Source organism: Pristis pectinata, chromosome 10 (genome assembly GCF_009764475.1).
Source record: "Pristis pectinata isolate sPriPec2 chromosome 10, sPriPec2.1.pri, whole genome shotgun sequence".
Lineage (NCBI taxonomy): Eukaryota > Metazoa > Chordata > Chondrichthyes > Rhinopristiformes > Pristidae > Pristis > Pristis pectinata.
Window position 1 is genome coordinate 84343124 of NC_067414.1, and position 18707 is coordinate 84361830.

At 44.4% G+C, this 18707-nt stretch overlaps 1 protein-coding gene across 1 annotated transcript in view; it reads left to right on the top strand.

Moving 5' to 3' along the window:
* fig4a (FIG4 phosphoinositide 5-phosphatase a) overlaps window positions 1-18707 on the top strand; it is a 103808-nt gene that overhangs the window by 21819 nt on the left and 63282 nt on the right. The window contains 2 exon segments of the mRNA XM_052024537.1: window positions 3810-3966; window positions 6354-6404. Of these exon segments, the coding sequence (XP_051880497.1) occupies window positions 3810-3966; window positions 6354-6404 (208 nt within the window).

Here is an 18707-nt window from a genome sequence, read left to right on the forward strand (position 1 = left end):
GAGTTCCCGACCATTTACTGTATATGTCCTGGCCCTATTTGATGTCCCAAAACCCATCAACTCGCACTTGTCCGGATTAAAATCTGCAAACACTTCACCCAACATTCCATCTGATCTATATCCTGCTGTAGCCTTAGACAACCTCCCTCGTGATCTACAAGGCCATCAACTCTGTCCATAATACCACCAACCACCATTTCTCTCTATTTTGCCTTTCTTAACCCAATCACAATCCTCTACTGTGAAAGGCAAGTGACCAACATTGAGCACTGTACTTTTTAAGATAGTTTACTATTCTATTTTTTGGCTGTATTTTGTTGAACCCAATTTTGGATCCAGTTTCCCCTCTGATCTCATGGGCTTTTCTAATTAGTCTGCCATGTGAGAGCTGGTCAAAAACAAGTCCCAAACATTCCAACTGGATAAAGCTAACTTCAACATGATGAGACAGATACCATCCACATTAAACTGGGAAAACCCATTCATGAACAAATGATAAAAGATATGATAGTAAGTTTCTGCCCCTCGAGGACAAGAACTCACCAAGTAATAAATAAATGTTATTTAAATGCTCCATTATATGAATTTTTATCAAACAAACTGAAAGACAAAATCACAAAACCATTTTGGGAAAGATGCATGAAAGGCAAGATCAGTTTTTTATTACAATTATTAGGAAAGTGGTGCTCAGAAACACTGTGGGTCTCACAATCTAATTATAGTAGTATATTCAGTAAAAATGAGGAAATGGCAGATGTTGAACAATGACTATCAATATTACTTAGATTAAGTAAGGGAGGAGGATGGAATGCCAGATAACCCAAGAAAATCAATGTTAATGGTGACTTAAAACAAAACTCGGAGTACCAGCAATAATGTCAGCAAATTGATTAATAGAAAAAAAAGTATTAAGTAGTCATGTTCCCTGGGGCCAGTTTGTTTCCATTCAATTTTAAAAGAGCAATGCAAATGGCCTAGGTATAATCTTAAAAGGTTTTCCTCTTTAAGGAATCAGTCCTTTACTTTGAAAACTTGTGTGTGTCATTCTGTCATTTAAGAAGGTGAGAGAAGGAATTGTAATTAGTTGCTTAAGATCTAGGGTTGGGAAATACAGAAGTCAGTAATTAAAGATCGAGTGGCCGAAACGTTGAAATTTTTCCATTGATTAGTGAGAGCAAGCATGGATTTATTTTACGAAGATATTTCCCTTAAGGTGTGGTAGCTTAAATGGCCTGCCAAACCAGTATTAAGTTTTTTTGAAGAGATGGCTTTTTTGAAGGGATTGTTGGAAGGCATTTGATATGATTACTCAGAAAAGACTAAAGGTTGAATCCCTTAGCTCTGAAGGCAAGATACTGATCTAGTTAGATGGCTTGAGATGGAGAGTAGGGATAATGTGCAGATATCTAATTGACAGGATGTGACAAATTTGCATCCACCAACATTGGTGTTGAAGCGTCAACTATTCATAGCATTCATTAACCATACTATAGAGTTATACAGCATGGAAACAGGCCCTTCGGTTCAACTTGTCCATGCCGACCAAGGTACCCTCCTGAACTAGTCCCATTTGCCTGTGTTTAGCCCATATCCTTCCTATCCATGTACCTGTCCAAATGCCTTTTAAACTTTGAAATTGTACCTGCCTCTATCACTTCCTCTGTCAGCTTGTTCCATACACTCCCCACCCTCTGTGTGGGAAAAACTTGCCCCTGGGTCCCCTTTAAATAGTACAGCACAGGAACAGGCCCTTCAGTCCATAATGTTGTGCCAAACTAATTAAGCTAGTAATCTTTGCCCCCTCACCTTAAATCTATGCCCTCTAGTCCTAGACACCCCCTCCCACCCTGGGAAATGGACTGTGACCATTCGCCTTATCTATGCCCATCATGATTTTATAAGCCTCTATACTGTCACCCCTCAGCTTCCTTTGTTCCAGGAAAAACAGTCCCAGCCTTTCCTTATAACACAAGCCGTCCAGTGCTGACAACATCCGTGTGAATCTTTTCTGCACCCTTTCTAGCTTAATCATATCTTTCCTACAGTATGCCGACCAGAACTGCACTTAATATTCCAGGTGCAGTCCAACCAATGTCTTGTACAGGTGTAACGTGACATCTTGACTTTTGTACTCAGTGCCCTGTCCGATGAAAACAAGCATGCCATACACCATCTTCGCCACCTTGTCTACCTGTGTCACCCCTTTCAGGGAACTATGTACTTGTACCCCCAGGTGTTTCTGTTCTACAACACCCCCAGGGACCTGCCATTCACTGTGTATGTCCTGGCCTGGTTTAACTTCCCAGAATGCATCACTCTATACAAACCATTTTGATAGGGTAATAAGCCAATGTAACCATTGTAAATGAAAACATCAATTAGTGTTTCTGTAATATGGGCAAAATTGTGGTAATTGCAATTCAGAGCAGATAAAACTAAGGCCATCCATGAAATGATGCTTCCTAAATTGTGAAAAATCAAAGTAGTGAAGGTCCAAAGAAGGTTCTTGTAGTTAATATTAAATTACCTTTCATCCCTTGCATCCTAAGAAGTGGGTATAAGTTAAGAAGAATACTCAAAGGCTGATGGAATATTGTCCTTAAGATCTAGTGGACCAGAATATGAAAGGGAAGAAGTCATGCACACTTCTAGTACAGTGAACAGTTCCAGGTAACATACTTTTAGCAGGGTTTATTGACTTTACAAATTTATTTTGCACCAGTGGTTGGATCAGGCGAGAGGTGCAGGTGATAGCATTTAAGAAAAACTTTTCAGAAGTGAAGTGGGAAGGCTACCTACACCAGCTGAGTAATAGAGGTTTGGAAATCTCTTTTGCAATTTATTAACTATATGAACCAATTACAAATCTGTTGAGGTATTAATAGATATAGCGGAAAGTGAAGTTTCATAGGGTGAGGTCATGTTATTAGATCAGTAATCCAGAGCCTTGTGTTAATGATCTGGACACAGTTCACATCTCATGATGGCAACTGGGGTACTTAAAAGTTAAAGAAATCAGTTGGTGACCAGAAAACTACTGGGTTACCATGAAAAATGCTTCTAATTCTTTGGTATCCATATTAGAGATGAAAATTTTCCATTCTGGCATGGTCCAGCTTGTATGTGACTCCAGGTCCACAGCAATGCGATTGACTCTTAACTGTTTACTGAAATGGCCAACCAAGAAGGTCTGTTGAAGGATAATTAGGGATGGACCTAATTAGGTTTTGCTCATGTCATCAACATCCTGTATTTGAATAAAAGAAAAATTAAAGTAAGTTGCAGATCATCACAATATCAATGAATGGCAAAATTGTTTTGAGGAGTTAAATTGCTGACTCTTATTGCTGTGACAATGTGCTGTCCCTCATTGGACGTCATTGTTACAGTTTTGACCATTTATTTACACCTGTGTTCCTTTGTAACTTCTTTTTGCTTTCTGGGCAGCTTCCTAACGTGGGTCTATCAATAGGCATACAATTCTTTTCCTTCATCAAAGTCATTGTTGTATAGGATTAAAAGATGATCCCAATTATTTCAATTCTATGCATATACAGTAGTTTTCTTAACACTGGTTCCTTGTTGATTTTAGGAATATTGATAGTAATTGTTCAGGCAGTGGCTTGGTTTAAATCTGATAATTTGGCACTATGGAGAATGTGTACATAAGATCATCTTCCTTTCAATGGCTTAATACATGTTTTAACCACTGAACTATCAAGATATTGTAAATGTGTTTTTTGTATGGTTTGAATTTTGGCCTAATACAATAATCTATATGTAAGGCTAACAATTCTTTTTCTCTTTAGGATTTGTCAGATTCTTAGAAGGATACTACATTGTATTGATAACCAAAAGAAGAAAGGTTGCAGATATTGGTGGCCATTCAATTTATAAAATTGAAGACACCAACAATGTCTACATTCCAAATGATTCAGTTCGAATTGCACATCCAGATGAAGCCAAGTAAGTGGACACCAAATAAATGAGGACAAGTAAATTGTTCTGATCTGTAATACAAGAAGATGACCATATAATTGATTTGGACAATTAACGTGGCATAGAAATTCTTTAGTGACAAGAAATGCCCAAAACACTACGATTTTAAAAAAGTCTCGTAAACATAAGCACTTCAAACAAAGTTTTTTTTTCTCCTTTGTAGCTTCATAGCAACAGATTACTGAAAGTAAACAAATGTATAGATCACTGGTCAGAAGATGGTCAGGTATTAGGAATCATGGTGATGAAGAAGTTGGTAGTTAGCGTTAGGGTGCAAGGGGGTTGATGATGCAAATCACAAAACTTCAAATGCTGGAAATGTGAAACAAACATAAAATGCTGGAAACGCTCAGCAGGTCAGCACTGCAGTTGGGTGATGGGAGGGATGGAAGGTACACGATTATTTCTGGGTTTGATGGGGTTGGGTGGATGAGTAGTGAGTTAAGATGCAGTCATGGATTAAACAATATCAGCAGCAAGAGGAGGGATATTATGGGATTGAATATTAAAAATAATTCTTAAATCAGGACTCGTCAAACGCAAGATGGATGCTTCATATTCCACAGCCATTGCCAGATAAGATTGCTCTCCTTTAAGTAATACTTCAGCAAGCCTCAAATTTCTTGACCTGATATCAAGACTGATTCTGTATGATCATCATGCACCATTCATGGACTTCAATATATATGTGAATCTGTACTCATATCTGTACCATAATTGTGTATTTGTAAAGTGGAGGACTCGTTACACGTTTTGCACATCATGATCCACATTTAGCTACTGAGCTTTAGATTACATTGTTTGCATCGTACACAAAAACATTAACAATGATAGAATTTCTAGCCCGTATAGGTCATCATTGAAACTAATGTTTTGTATTGCCTTGGTCCATAAATTAATTTGGCCATTGTTTGAGACCTTTCACATCTGCCTTTTACACCTCTGGGCTCAATTCAACTCCTGACACAATTTCTGCTGTTCATACCCTATTCCTTATAATCCCAAAGCATCTATACACACATTAAAAACAAAAGGGTAACTAGGGAGAGGGTAGGACCTCAAGGTCAAAGTAGGGAATTTACACCTGGAACCAGAGGAAGTGGGCGAGGTACTAACCAAGTGCTTCGCATTGGTATTCACCAAGGAGAATGACATGGAGATAGCAAGATTGGGGATGGGTATGCTGATATTCTAGTGCACATTGATAAGAAGGAGGAAGTGTTGGGTCTCTTAAGAACTCGGGTAGAGAAGTCCCCAGGGCCTGATGGGATCTATCCCAGGTTATTGAGAGAAGCAAGAGAGGAGATTGCTGGGGTCTTGACACAGATCTTTGTATCTTCTTTAGACACAGGCAATGTCCCAGAGGACTGGAGTATAGCCAATGTTGTTCCTTTGTTTAAGAAGGGCAATAGAGACAAACCAGGAAATTATAGGCCAGTGAGCCTTACATCAGTGGTATTGGAGAAGATACTGAGGGACAGGATTTACTCACAACTGAAAAAGCATAGATTTATAAGGGATAGTCAGCATGGCTTTGTGTGGGGGAGGTCATACTGAGTTATTTTTTGAGGACTTGACAAGGATGATCAATAAGGGCTGGGCAGTGGTAGTTGTATACGTGACTTTAGTAAAGCTTTTGACGAGGCCCCTCATGGTAGGTTGATCCAATTGTTTCTAAGCTTGGGTTCTCCTTTGGAATTTTTTTCCAGAGGTTTTGTAGAGTATGTAGTATTATTTAATGGGAGGGTAAATGCAGATGAGGGAGCTATAGGTTATTATCACTTGACAATGCAATATATGTTTGGAAGGAAGTTTTTCAGGATTGCCTTACTAAGGTAGTTCATTAGCATTTAAAAAACTGTCTAAGTATATAAAACTCCTTTGCTCCATTGGAGTTTATGGCACAATGACCTATTTTGGTTGGCTGGTACTCTGCCAGATAATAAAAAAAATGGATCCCACCTGCTTGCTGTTTATCCACATTCTAAAACTTGGTCCCAGTGGTCCATTCCTTTACTTGGCTTGATATGACACAAGAGAAATGGGCCCATAACTTTTCTTTTTACTTTGAAAATGAGGCATGCTTGCTTGTTCTCAGCCTAACAAGATCTATTATTGGCTTTCTCAATAATGATTCTAAGTAATAAATTTCTAGTTTTGCATAGAACCTTCTCTGAACATTTCTTAATGTGTCATTGAGCTATAAAAGATGTGGACATTTATATGAGTGATAGGAAGATCAATTCAGCTGACCAGTTAGGAACATTGCTCAAGAAATTACAATTTTTCTTTTCATTTACTGTCCCTCTATTCAACTATAAAACCAATAAAATTAAATATTTTTTCTCCCTTAGATATGTGAAAATTTTCCAGAGTGTGGATCTTTCCAGCAACTTTTATTTTAGGTAAGCCTTTGCTTTTATTTCTAATTTTCATAATTACATTAATATTGTATGTTGTTTTCCTTTCTGCATCCTTTGTATTTCAATGGAATAACATCAGATTACAGGAGAGCCACAAAATCAATCGTATAGGGTTTGAGATGCCTTGGAGTGCTTTGTACAATTTTAGTCCTCTTAGGTCTAGATTTACGCTCAATTTAATTTGGAGAAGGTTCATTGGGTTGATCCCTGGAGTGAAAATATTGTCATATGAGGATCAGTTGAGTAGGTTAGGCCTACACCCATCTTCCAGTAAGAAGATCTTTTGTTTTTCTTGCTACAAGATTCAGAGGAACATTTCTCCTCGTGGGAATCTAGAACCAGGGCACAAAGTTTTAGAATAAGGTGTTACCTATTTTAGATGAGGAAGAACCTCTGGAATTCTGTTCTTCTGTTCTGTTCAGAGGCCAATTTATTTTGAGTCATTGAATATGTTCAAGGCTGTGATAGATTTTTAAATAAAAATGAAGTTGAAGTTTATTGGAGAAATAACAGGAAAATAAAGTTTACTTCAAGGTGAGATTAGCCATTTTTGGCTGAATTCTTGTTCTTACTCCTTGTGTGATATATGCTGAATATTCCTTATTCTTCCAGCTTCTGATGGCTGGAAATAATTCCTGTGACTGGAGAAGTTGTAGTAGGGTGGAATGTGGCTATGAGATCAGATATTTTAACTGGTAGCCTTTTGATACCAAAATACTCCTATAGGAGTGGGGAAAAAACTGACACTTTTGACCCAGTCTATTTGGTTCTCTTGTAAAAGTGCAGAAAAATCAATGATATTTGTACCAGCCAAGTATACAAGGACTACAAATGCAATAATAATTGAAGATCAAAAAAACTGCAGATGCTGTAAATTTGAAATAAAAAGTGCTGGAAATACTGAGCAGGTCAGACAGCATATTGTGAAGAAAGAAACAGTTAATATTTCATCAGAATGCAATGAAGATGGTCAATGACCTGAAATATTATTTGTGTTTCTCTCTCCACTGATGCTATCTAACCTGCTAAGGTTTTCCAGCACTTCCTTATGTTGATTGCAATTGCAACAGTAGTTCAAGTAACTGCTCGTACTGAGACTTTTGGTACATCTCCTTTCACTTGTATTATCTTATTGATGTTGTAGGATGTCTTGCAGCTCAATCTTTTCTTGACAAGTAATGAAGTAGAAGTGTCATTAGTGCTAAAAGAAATTGTTATTGATCCTCAGCCTTTTAAGCTTTTTTAAGTCTGGCGATGAATAATGGACAAGCTTTAAGCCTTCTTTTTCTTCTTTCCTCAACTCTCATTTTATCAAAGGGTTCAAGTATCAGAAAGAGATTCATTTCTCACTCACATTGAAAATTAATGTAATCATAAAAGTACTGATTAATTTCTAGATTTTATTGATAGCTATCTCCTCAGTAATGAATTTCTCCCTTAAGTTTACTTTTAATTAATTTGCATTCTTCTGTCAAAGCCACAGTGGCTTTGAATCATGTAATTTGCCCTGTCAACAGCTAAAGCAGCTGGCTGGTAACAGGAATCATTTCCATGAGGAGAACAAAGAAGTTCTAGGGCTCAGTGAATTAGGTATCTCCCATTCCCTTGTTATCCACAAATGTATTTGATGGTTTTAACTCCAGGAACCAACAGTTCAGATATTTCAATGAGTCAACATATTTTGTTAGTTAGCACAATCTAGCTCACCAATTGCTTAGGATGGTTAGTGTGAACTGATGGCCAGCTGTATTTAACCAAATTCCTGGGTCTTGGTTGAAGATCCTACCATAGTTCTGTGAGAAGTTAATTTGATGTTAGAGTCATAGAGTTATACAGCACAGAAACAGGCCCTTTGGCCTAACTTGTCCATGCCAACCAAGGTGTCTTCCTGAGCTTGTCCCATTTGCCTGCATTGCGCCCATATCTCTCTAAATCTTTCCTATCCATGACCTTGTCCAAATGTCTTTTAAACATTGTAATTGTACCCACCTTTGCCACTTCCTCTGGCAGCTTGATCCATCTACCCACCACCTTCTGTGGCATGAGAAATGGAGATCAACCTCCTTCGCTGCAGGGAAAACAGCCCCAGCTTATCCAGTATCTCCTTATAACTCAAGCCCTCCAGTCCCGGCAAGATCCTTGTGAATCTTTTCTGCACCCCTTCCAGCTTAAGCACATGCTTCCTGTAGTATGGCAACCAGAACTGCACACAGTATTCCAGGTGGTGTCTCGCCAACGTCTTGTACAGGTGTAACATGAATGATGTCCCAACTCTTGTACTCAATGCCCCATCTGATGAAGGGTGCCTTGCACCTTCTTCGTTACCTTGTCTACCTCTGTTGCCACTTTCAATGAATTATACACATGTACCCCTAAGTCTCTCTGTTTTACAATAATCCCCAGGGCCCTTTCATTCAAGGTGTATTCCCTGCCCTGGTTTAACTCTCAAAATGCATTACTTCATACTAGTCTCAGTTAAATTCAAGAGGCTGGTCATGGCACACATCAATTCCGGCCTCCCAGACAACCACGACCCACTGCAATTCTCTTGCCGCTGAAACAGGTCCATGGTGGACACTATCTTCCTAGCCCTGCACTCATCTCTGGAGCATCTGGATAACAAAGACACTTACATCTGACTCCTATTTATTGATTACAGCTCTGCCTTCAGTACCATAACCACCTTCAATTCCAAACAAACTCATCTCCAAACTCATAAACCTAGGACTCAGCACCTCCCTTTGCAACTAGATCCTTGACTTCCTGACCAGCAGACTGCAGTCAGTAAGGATAGGCAGCAACACCTCTGCCACAATCTTCCTCAATGCTGGTACCCTGCAAGGCTGTGTTGTCAGCCCTCTACTCTGCTGCTATAGACTCATGACTGTGTGGCCAGATTCTGCTCTAACTCCATCTACAAGTTCACAGATGACACCGGATCTCAAATAACGACAAGATGGATTATAGGAAGGAGATAGAGAGCTGAGTGGCATGGTATCAGGACAATGACTTTTCCCTGAATGTCAGCAAAACAAAAAAGCTGGTCATTGACTTCAGGAAGCGGGGCAGAGCACATGCCCCTGTATGTATCAGTGGTGCTGAGGTGGAGATGGTTGAGAGCTTCAAGTTTCTCGGTGTATCACCAATAGCTTGTCCTGGTCCAACCACATAGACACTATGGCCATGAAAGCACACCAGCGCCTCTATTTCCTCAGAAGGCTAAAGAAATTTGCCATGTCTCCATTGACCGTCAACAACTTTTGTAGGGGCACCATTGAAAGCACCCTATCCGGATACATCAGAGTTTGGTATGGCAACTGCTCTGCACAAGACCACAAGAACTTGCAGAAAGTTGTGGACACAGCTCAGTCCATCATGAAAACCAGCCTCCCCTCCATAACTGTCTATACTTCCCGCTGCCTCTGAAAAGCTGCCAGCATAAACACTCCTCCCACCATGGATGTTCTCTCTTCTCCCCACTTACATCGGGTAGAAGATACAAAAGTTTAAAAACACACATTATCAAGCTTAAGGACAGCTTCTATGCTGCTGTTATAAAACTTGTACATTAAAGGTGAACTCTTAACCACACAGTCTACCTCATCGTGGCCCTTACACTTTATTTTCTACCTGCACTGCACTTTCTCTGTAACCGTACTACATTTTCTGCATTCTGTTATTGCTTTTCCCCTGTACTACCTCAAAGTATGCGTTTTGAAATGATCTGTATGGGTGGCTTGCAAATCTCAGTTTTTCACTGTATCTCGATACATGTGACAATAATAAACCAAATAACCAAGTTTGCAAATTTACTAATCATGCCACTGTAGCGGCTGCTACCGCGATGTGAAAAACAAGACACTAGTTGAAGGGTTTCAGAACAAGAACCGGTTTATTTTCCCGCCTTGCACGGGCCTTTTAAGAGAGGCTGTTCCCGCCCACTCAAAACGGCAATGACTTATATGCTACGTCATCAAATCTTTCCTGCACGTGGGTTCTCCCTATCGCTCAGGGAAGACGAAGGCCCACCACCATCTTGGGCCTCACCGCTCCGATGATGCGCGACCTGACCGCCGAGCTGGTTCGCTTGCTCGGACGGTGACAGTCGCTACACAACTCCCCCCCCAAGAACCGGCGATACGGTCCCCAAGGCTCACGGGCTGTGTTAGCCGTTGCTTAAGGAGGTCAGTCTCTGCGTCGCGGTGCTGGAACCTCGACCGGTTGTTGTAGATCTAAATGGGCCGGTTTGAGGCGGTCCATTGTGAAGACCTGTTCCTTGCCCCCAATGTCCAAAATAAAGGTGGATCCATTATTCCTGATGACTCGGAACGGCCCCTCGTATGGTCATTGCAACGGTGCCCGAGGTGTGCCCCTGTGAATGAAAACAAACTTACAGTCTCGTAGTTCTTTGGGCTTACAGGATGGGGCTTGACTGTGCCGCAAAGTGGGAATTGGGGCCAAGTTGCCGAGCCTCTCGCGCAGTCTTTGCAGGACTGCTGTGGGTTGTTCCCCATGGTTCCGAAGGGCAGGTATGAAATCCCCTGGGACGACCAGGGGCGCCCCGTACACAAGTTCAGCTGACGAAGCGTGGAGGTCTTCCTTGGGGGCAGTGCGTATGCCAAGCAGGACCCAAGGCAGTTGGTCGACCCAGTTAGGGCCCTTCAGGCCGGCCATCAAGGCTGATTTCAGATGGCAGTGTGAACGTTCCACTAACCCATTTGATTGAGGGTGGTAGGCCGTGGCAGTGTGCAGCTGCGACCCCAGCATGTTCGCTAATGCAGACCAGAGGCTGGAGGTAAATTGGGTGCCTCTGTCTGGTGATGTGGGCTGGAACACCAAAATGTGAGATCCAAGTTGTGAGCAGCGCCCTGGCGCAGGAATCAGTTGTGATGTCAGATAGAGGGGTTGCCTCTGGCCACCTCGTGAACTGGTCCACAATGGTAAGGAGGTACTGGGCTCCTATTGAAACCGGCAGCGGGCCAACGAGGTCGACGTGGATGTGGTCGAACCTTCTACAGGTAGACTCGAACTGCTGTAGCGGGACTTTGGTGTGTCGTTGGATTTTCGATGTCTGGCAGTGTGGACAAGTCCTGGCCCACTCACTGACCTGTTTGCGCAGGCCATGCCAGACAAACTTGCTGGCGACCAGTCAGACAGTTGATCTGATGGACGGGTGCGCCAACCCATGTATCGAGTCGAAAACGCGTTTCTGCCAGGCTGCAGGAACTATAGGGTGGGGTTGACCTGTTGCGATGTCGCAAAGGAGGGTCTGCCGACCTGGACCAACCAAAAAATCTTGGAGCTGCAGGCCTGAGACTGCGGTTCTGTAGCTGGGCAGCTCGTCGTTGGCTTGCTGTGCGTCAGCCAGGGCCATGTAGTCGACACTCAGGGACAGGTTGTGGATGGTCGGTCTGGAAAGTGCGTCAGCAACGACATTGTCCTTTCCGGAGACATGTTGGATATCCGTTGTGAATTCGGAAATGTAGGACAAATGTCTCTGTTGACGAGCTGACCAGGGATCGGAGACTTTGGAGAAGGTGAAGGGCAAAGGCTTATGGTCAGTGAAAGCGGTGAAAGGCCTGCCTTCTAGAAAGTACCGGAAATGCCGGACCACCAGGTACAGTGCTAGAAGTTCCCAGTCAAAGGCACTGTATTTCAGTTTGGGTGGTCTAAGGTGCTTGCTGAAAAATGCCAAGGGTTGCCAACGGCCTTTGATTAGTTGTTCCAGTACCCCACCAACCGCGGCGTTGGATGCGTCCACCGTGAGGGCGGTTGAGATATCTGTCCTAGGGTGTACAAGCATCGTGGCGTCTGCCAGGGCGTCCTTGGCCTTAACGAAGGCAGCCGCAGCCTCGTCATTCCAGGCGATGTCCTTGCCCTTACCAGCCATTAGCGAGAACAAAGGGCGCATGATATGGGCTGCAGCAGGGATGAACCAATGGTAAAAGTTGACCATCCCAAGGAATTCCTGTAGGCCTTTGACCGTGTTGGGGCGGGCAAAATGGCGGATAGTGTCTAGCTTGGCGGGTGGGGGTGTTGCCCTGTCGCTGGTGATTTTGCGGCCAAGGAAATCGATAGAGTCAAGTCCGAATTGGCACTTGGCCGGGTTGATCGTGAGGCTGAAATCACGGAGACGGGAATATAGTTGGCGGAGGTGGGAAAGGTGTTCTTGGCGGTCACGGCTTGCGATTAGTATGTCATCTAAGTAAATGAACATGAAGTCCAGGTCTCGGCCTACCGTGTCCATCAGCTACTGGAAAGTCTGCGCAGCGTTCTTAAGGCCGAATGGCATTCGAAGGAATTCGAAAAGGCTGAATGGGGTGATAATCGCAGTTTTGGGGACGTCATCCGGATGGACCGGGATTTGGTGGTATCCCCGAATGAGGTCCACTTTGGAGAAGATGCGGGCCCCATGAAGGTTCTCTGCGAAGTCCTGGATGTGAGGGATGGGGTAGCGGACCGGGGTGGTGGTGTTATTCAGCCTGTGGTAGTCGCCGCAGGGCCTCCACCCGCCGGTATCTTTGGGGACCATGTGCAGGGGGGAGGCCCAGGGGCTGTCTGACCTGCGAACAATCCCCAGCTCCTCCATGCGACGGAACTCTTCCTTTGCCAGGTGGAGCTTGTCTGGAGGTAGTCGTCGTGCTCGGGCATGAAGGGGTGGCCCTGTGGTAATGATGTGGTGTTGCACCCCGTGTTTGGGCCTAGAATTTGTAAACTGAGGTGCCAAACCTGATGGGAATTTGATTAGGAGCTTGGTGAACTCGTTGCCAGACAGGGAAATGGAGTCCAGGCGTGGGGCTGGTAGGCTGGTTTCTCCCAGGGGGTAGGTCTGGAAAGTTCTGGAGTGAACTAACTGCTTCCCTCACAGGTTGACTAACAGGTTGTGGGCCTGAAGGAAATCAGCTCCTAGGAGTGGTCGGGCGACGGTGGCAAGGGTAAAGGTCCAGGTAAAACGGCTGCCGCCGAATTGTAATTGAAGTGTACGGGTACCGAAAGTCCGTATCTTTGTGCCGTTTGCAGCATTGAGTACAGGACCTTGTTGCCTGTTACGAGTGTCGCGGCCGGTCGGGGGCAAAATACTGACCTCTGCCCCAGTATCGATGAGGAAACGCTGCCCAGACTGCTTGTTCTGAACGAATAGGAGACTTTGTCGGCGGCCAGCCACCGTAACCGTCAGCGGCGGCTGGCCCTGGCATTTCCCTGAAACTTGCAGGGTGGGCGGCATCAACGGGCCTCCGCGCCCCACCTCTGATGGTAGAAACACAGATGGTCGCCGGTGTCATCGTCTGTATTTCTGGGGTGTGGTCGCTCGGTTGCTGGGACTGGTTGAGGCGGGTATTGGGCTCGCGGCCTGGCGATTTGGCCGATGGACGAACTGCTCTCGTGTTTGGCCTTCCACAGGACATCTGCCCGGGCAGCTACCTCACGTGGGTTGCTGAAGTCGGCGTCGGCTAACAGCAGGTGAATGTCATCAGGTAGTTGTTCGAGGAAGACCTGTTCGAACATTAGGCAGGTCTTGTGTCCCTCGGCCAATGCCAGCATCTCGTTCATTAGGGCAGATGGGGATCTGTCTCCCAGGCCATCGAGATGAAGCAGGCGGGCGGCGTGCTCACGACGGGAGAGGCCGAAGGTCCGAATCAGAAGACCTTTGAAAGCTGGGTATTTATCTTCCTCTGGAGGAGACTGGAGGAAGTCTCCGACCTGGGCGGCTGTCTCCTGGTCCAGAGAGCTGACCACATGGTAGTACTTTGTGGAGTCGGAGGTGATCTGCTGAAGATGGAATTGTGCTTTGGCCTGGTCGAACCAGACGCTGGGCCGAAGTGTCCAAAAGGTGGGCAGCTTGAGGGCCACTGCGTTGGCTGCTGTGTTGTCGTCCATTGTGCGGGTCCAAGATCTATTTGGACTGTCGGGGTCACCAATGTAGCGGCTGCTACCGCAACGTGAAAAACAAGACACTAGTCGAAGGGTTTCAGAACAAGAACTGGTTTATTTTCCCACCTTGCGCGGGCCTTTTAAGAGATCCTGTTCCTGCCTACTCGAAACGGCAATGACGTATATGCTATGTCATCAAATCTTTCCCGTGCGTGGGTTCTCCCTGTCGCTCAGGGAAGACGAAGGCCCACCGCCATCTTGGGCCTCGCCGCTCCGACGACGCACGACCCGACCGCCGAGCCGGTTCACTTGCTTGGACGGTGAGTCGCTACACCACCTACATTCTCAACCAAATCATTAATGTATATGATAAAGAACGTAGAGCCCAGCACCAATTCCTGCAGCACACCACTGATCACAGACCTCTAATTTTAAAAACAGCCCTCCACTACCACCCTGTGACTCCTTCCACTAAGGCAATTTTGTATCCAATTATTTAGCTCACCCTGGATCCCATTTGAACACACCTTTCTTACCAGTCTACCGCGTGGGACCTTGTCAAAAGCCTTGCTAAAGTCTATGCCATCAACATCTACTACCGTACCCTTATCAATTAGAGTCATAGAGTACTACAGCAAAGAAACAGGCCCTTCGGCCCATCTAGTCCATGCCGACCTGATCTTCTGCCTAGTCCCATCTACCTGCACCCACACCATATCATTCCAAACCTCTCCCATCCATGAACCGACCAAACCTCTCTTAAATGTTACAGTTGAACCTGCATCCATCACTTCTGCTGGCAGCTTGTTCCACACTCGCACGACCCTCTGAGTGAAAAGGTTTCCCCTCAAATTCCGCTTGTATATTTCACCTTTCACCCTAAACCATTGTCATCTAGTTCTAGTTTCACCCAACTTTGGAGGAAAAGCCTGTATGCATTCACCCTATCTATACTTCTCATAATTTTGTATACCTCTATAAGATCGCCCCTCATTCTTCTGTGCTCCAGGGAATAAAGTCCTAACCTATTCAACCTTTCCCTATAACTCAGGTCCTCAAGTCCTGGCAACGTCCTTGTAAATTTTCTCTGGACTCTTTCAAGCTTATTGATATTTTTCCTGTAGGTAGGTAACCAGAACTGCATACAATACTCCAAATTCAGCCTCACCAACATCTTGTACAATTTCAACATAATATCCCAACTCCTGTACTCAATGCCCTGATTTATGAAGGCCAAAGTGCCAAAAACTCTCCTTACGACCCTATCTACCTGTTGACGCCACTTTCAAGGAACTATGGATCTGTATTCCCAGGTCCCTTTGTTCTACAGCACACCTCAAAGCCCTACCATTCACTATATAAGTCTTACCCTGGTTTGTCCTCTCAAGTGCAACATCTCACACTTGTCTGCATTAAATTCCATCTGCCATTTTTCAGCCCATTTTCCTAGCTGGTCAAAATCACGCTGCAAGCTTTGATAGCCTTCCTTGCCCCCAGTCTTGGTGTCATTCGCAAATTTGTTGATCCAGTTAATCACATTATCATCTAAATCATTTATATAGATGATAAACAACAATGGACCCAGCCCCGATCCCTGCAGCACACCACTAGTCACAGGCCTCCAGTCAGACAACCATCTACTACCACTCTCTGGCTTCTCCCCCTAAGCCAATGTTCAATCCATTTGACTACCACATCCTGAATGCCAAGTGACTTAACCGTCTGGAGCAGCCTCCCATGTGGGACTTTGTCAAAGGCCTTGCCAAAGTCCATGTAGACAATGTCCACCACCTTTCCCTCATCAACCTTCTTGGTAACCTCCTCGAAGAACTCTGTAAGAACGGTTAGATGTGACCTACCATGCCCAAAGCCATGTTGACTATCCCTAATCAGGCCCTGTCTGCCCAAATACTTATATATCTTGTCCCTTAAAATGCCTTCCAATGATTTAGCCATGACTGACAGCAGGCTCACCGGCCTATAACTTCCCGGCTTATTCTTAGAGACTTTCTTGAAGAATGGAACAACATTAGCTATCCTCCAGTCCTCTGGTATCTTATCCATGGCTAACGACGTTTTAAATATCTCTGCCAGGACCCCTATAATTTCTGCACTAGCCTCCCACAAGGTCCGAGGGGACACACTTCTGATCCTGGGGATTTGTCCACCTTCATTCGTCTCAAGACAGCTAGCACCTCCTCTTCCGTAATCCGGATACGATCCATGACCTCACTACTCTTTTACCTCAGTTCTATAGTCTCTGTGTCTGTCTCCAGAGTAAATACGGGTGCAGAGAATTAATTTAAGATCTCCCCCATCTCTTTCGGCTCCATGCATAAATGACCATGCTGATCTTTAAGAGGACCAAGTTTGTCCCTTGCTACCTTCTTACTGTGTAGTATAGCTGTAGAAATCCTTGGGATTCTCTTTCACCCTGTCTGCCAGAGCAATCTCATGTCCTCTTTTTGCCCTCCTGATTTCTCTCTTGTGTTCTCTTGCATTTCTTAAATTCCTCAAGTGCCTCATTTGATCCTAACTGCCTATACCTGATATGTGCCTTTTCTTTACCTGGGCCTCAATATCCCTCGATAACCAAGGTCCCCTAAACCTGTTAGTCTTGCCTTTTATTCTAACAGGAACATACAGATTCTGTACTCTCAGTATTTCACTTTTGAAAGCCTCCCACTTACCAAGCATCTCTTTGCCAGAAAACAGCAAATCCCAATCCATGCCTGCCAGGTTCCTTCTGATGCCATCAAAATTGGCTTTACTCCAATTTAGAATCTCAACTCGAGGACAAGTCCTATCCTTCTCCATAATTATCTTGAAACTGATGGAATTATGATCACTAGATCCAAAGTGCTCTCATACACACACTTCTGACACCTGCCCTGTCTCATTCCCTAAGAGGAGATCCAGTATCGCGCTATCTCTAGTTGGGACCTCGACATATTCTTTGAGGAAACTTTCCTGAACACATTTGACAAACTCTACCCCATCCAATCCCTTTACAGCTAAAAATCACCTACTATCACAACCTTATTTTTCTTGCAACTGTCTGCTATCTCTCTACAAATTTGTTCCTCTAAATCCCGCTGACTATTGGGAGGTCTATAATATATCCCATTAACGTGATCATCCCTTTCTTATTCCTCAGTTCCACCCATGTTACCTAAGTAGACGAGCCCTCCAGTATGTCCTCTCTGAGCACTGCTGTGACATTTTCCCTGATGAGTAAAGCCACCCCTCCCGCTTTAATACCTCCCTCTCTATCATGTCTGAAACATCAGAACCCCAGAACATTGAGCTGCCAGTCCTGCTCATTTGCAACCAAGTCTCACTAATGGCTACAACGTCATAATTCCACATGCCAATCCATTATCTAAGTTTATCTGCCTTACCTCCAATACTCCTCGCATTGAAATAGATGCACCTCAGAATATTAGTCCCACCATGCTCATCAACTTGTCGATTTCTGTCTCTGCTTGTAGGCTTAACATCTACTTTCCCCACAGTTACTCCACTTGCTGCCCTGTACTCCAGCTCCCACCCCACTGCAACTAGTTTAAACTCTGCCGAGCACCACTACAAATCTTCCTGCAAGGATATTGGTCCCGCTCCAGTTCAGGTGCAAACTGCTTCGTTTGTACAGGTCCCACCTGCCCAATGATCCAAAAATCTGAAGCCCTCCCGGCTGCACCCTCTCCTTAGCCACATGTTAAACTGCACTATCTTCCTATTTCTTGCCTCACTAACACATGGCACGGGTAGCAATCCTGAGATCACCACCCTCAAGGTCCTGTCTTTTAACTTGGCACTTAAATCCCTGAACTCGCTTTACAGGACATTATCAGCCTTCCTGTCTATGTCATTGGTACTGATGTGGATCTGGCTACTCACACTCCTCCTTAAGATTGCTGTGGACTCGATCGGAGACATCCCTGACCCTGGCACCTGGGAGGCAACGTACAATCTGGGAGTCTCATTCTCGTCCACAGAGTCTCCTATCTGTTCCTGTAACCAATGAATCCCCTACCACTACTGCAGTCCTCTTTCTTTTCCCCCCCTTCCCTTCTGATCCACAGAGCCAGACTCAGTGCCGGAGACCTGGCTGCTGTGGCTTTCCTTTGGTAGGTCATCCCCCTCCAACAGTATCCAAAACAATATACTTGTTATTGAGGAGAATGGCCACAGGGGTGCCCTGCACTGACTGCCTTATTCCCTTTCCTTCTACCTGCATCCTGCAACCTTGGTGTATTCTCTTGGACACCTCTTCAAAAAAAAACTCAATCAAATTCATGGGATACAATTTGCCATGTACTAAGCTATGTCGACTATCCCTTGTTAGGCTTACCAACTTGTAGTGCCTTGGCCTGTCCTTGCAGCCTTCTTAAATAAAGGCACAACGTTCGC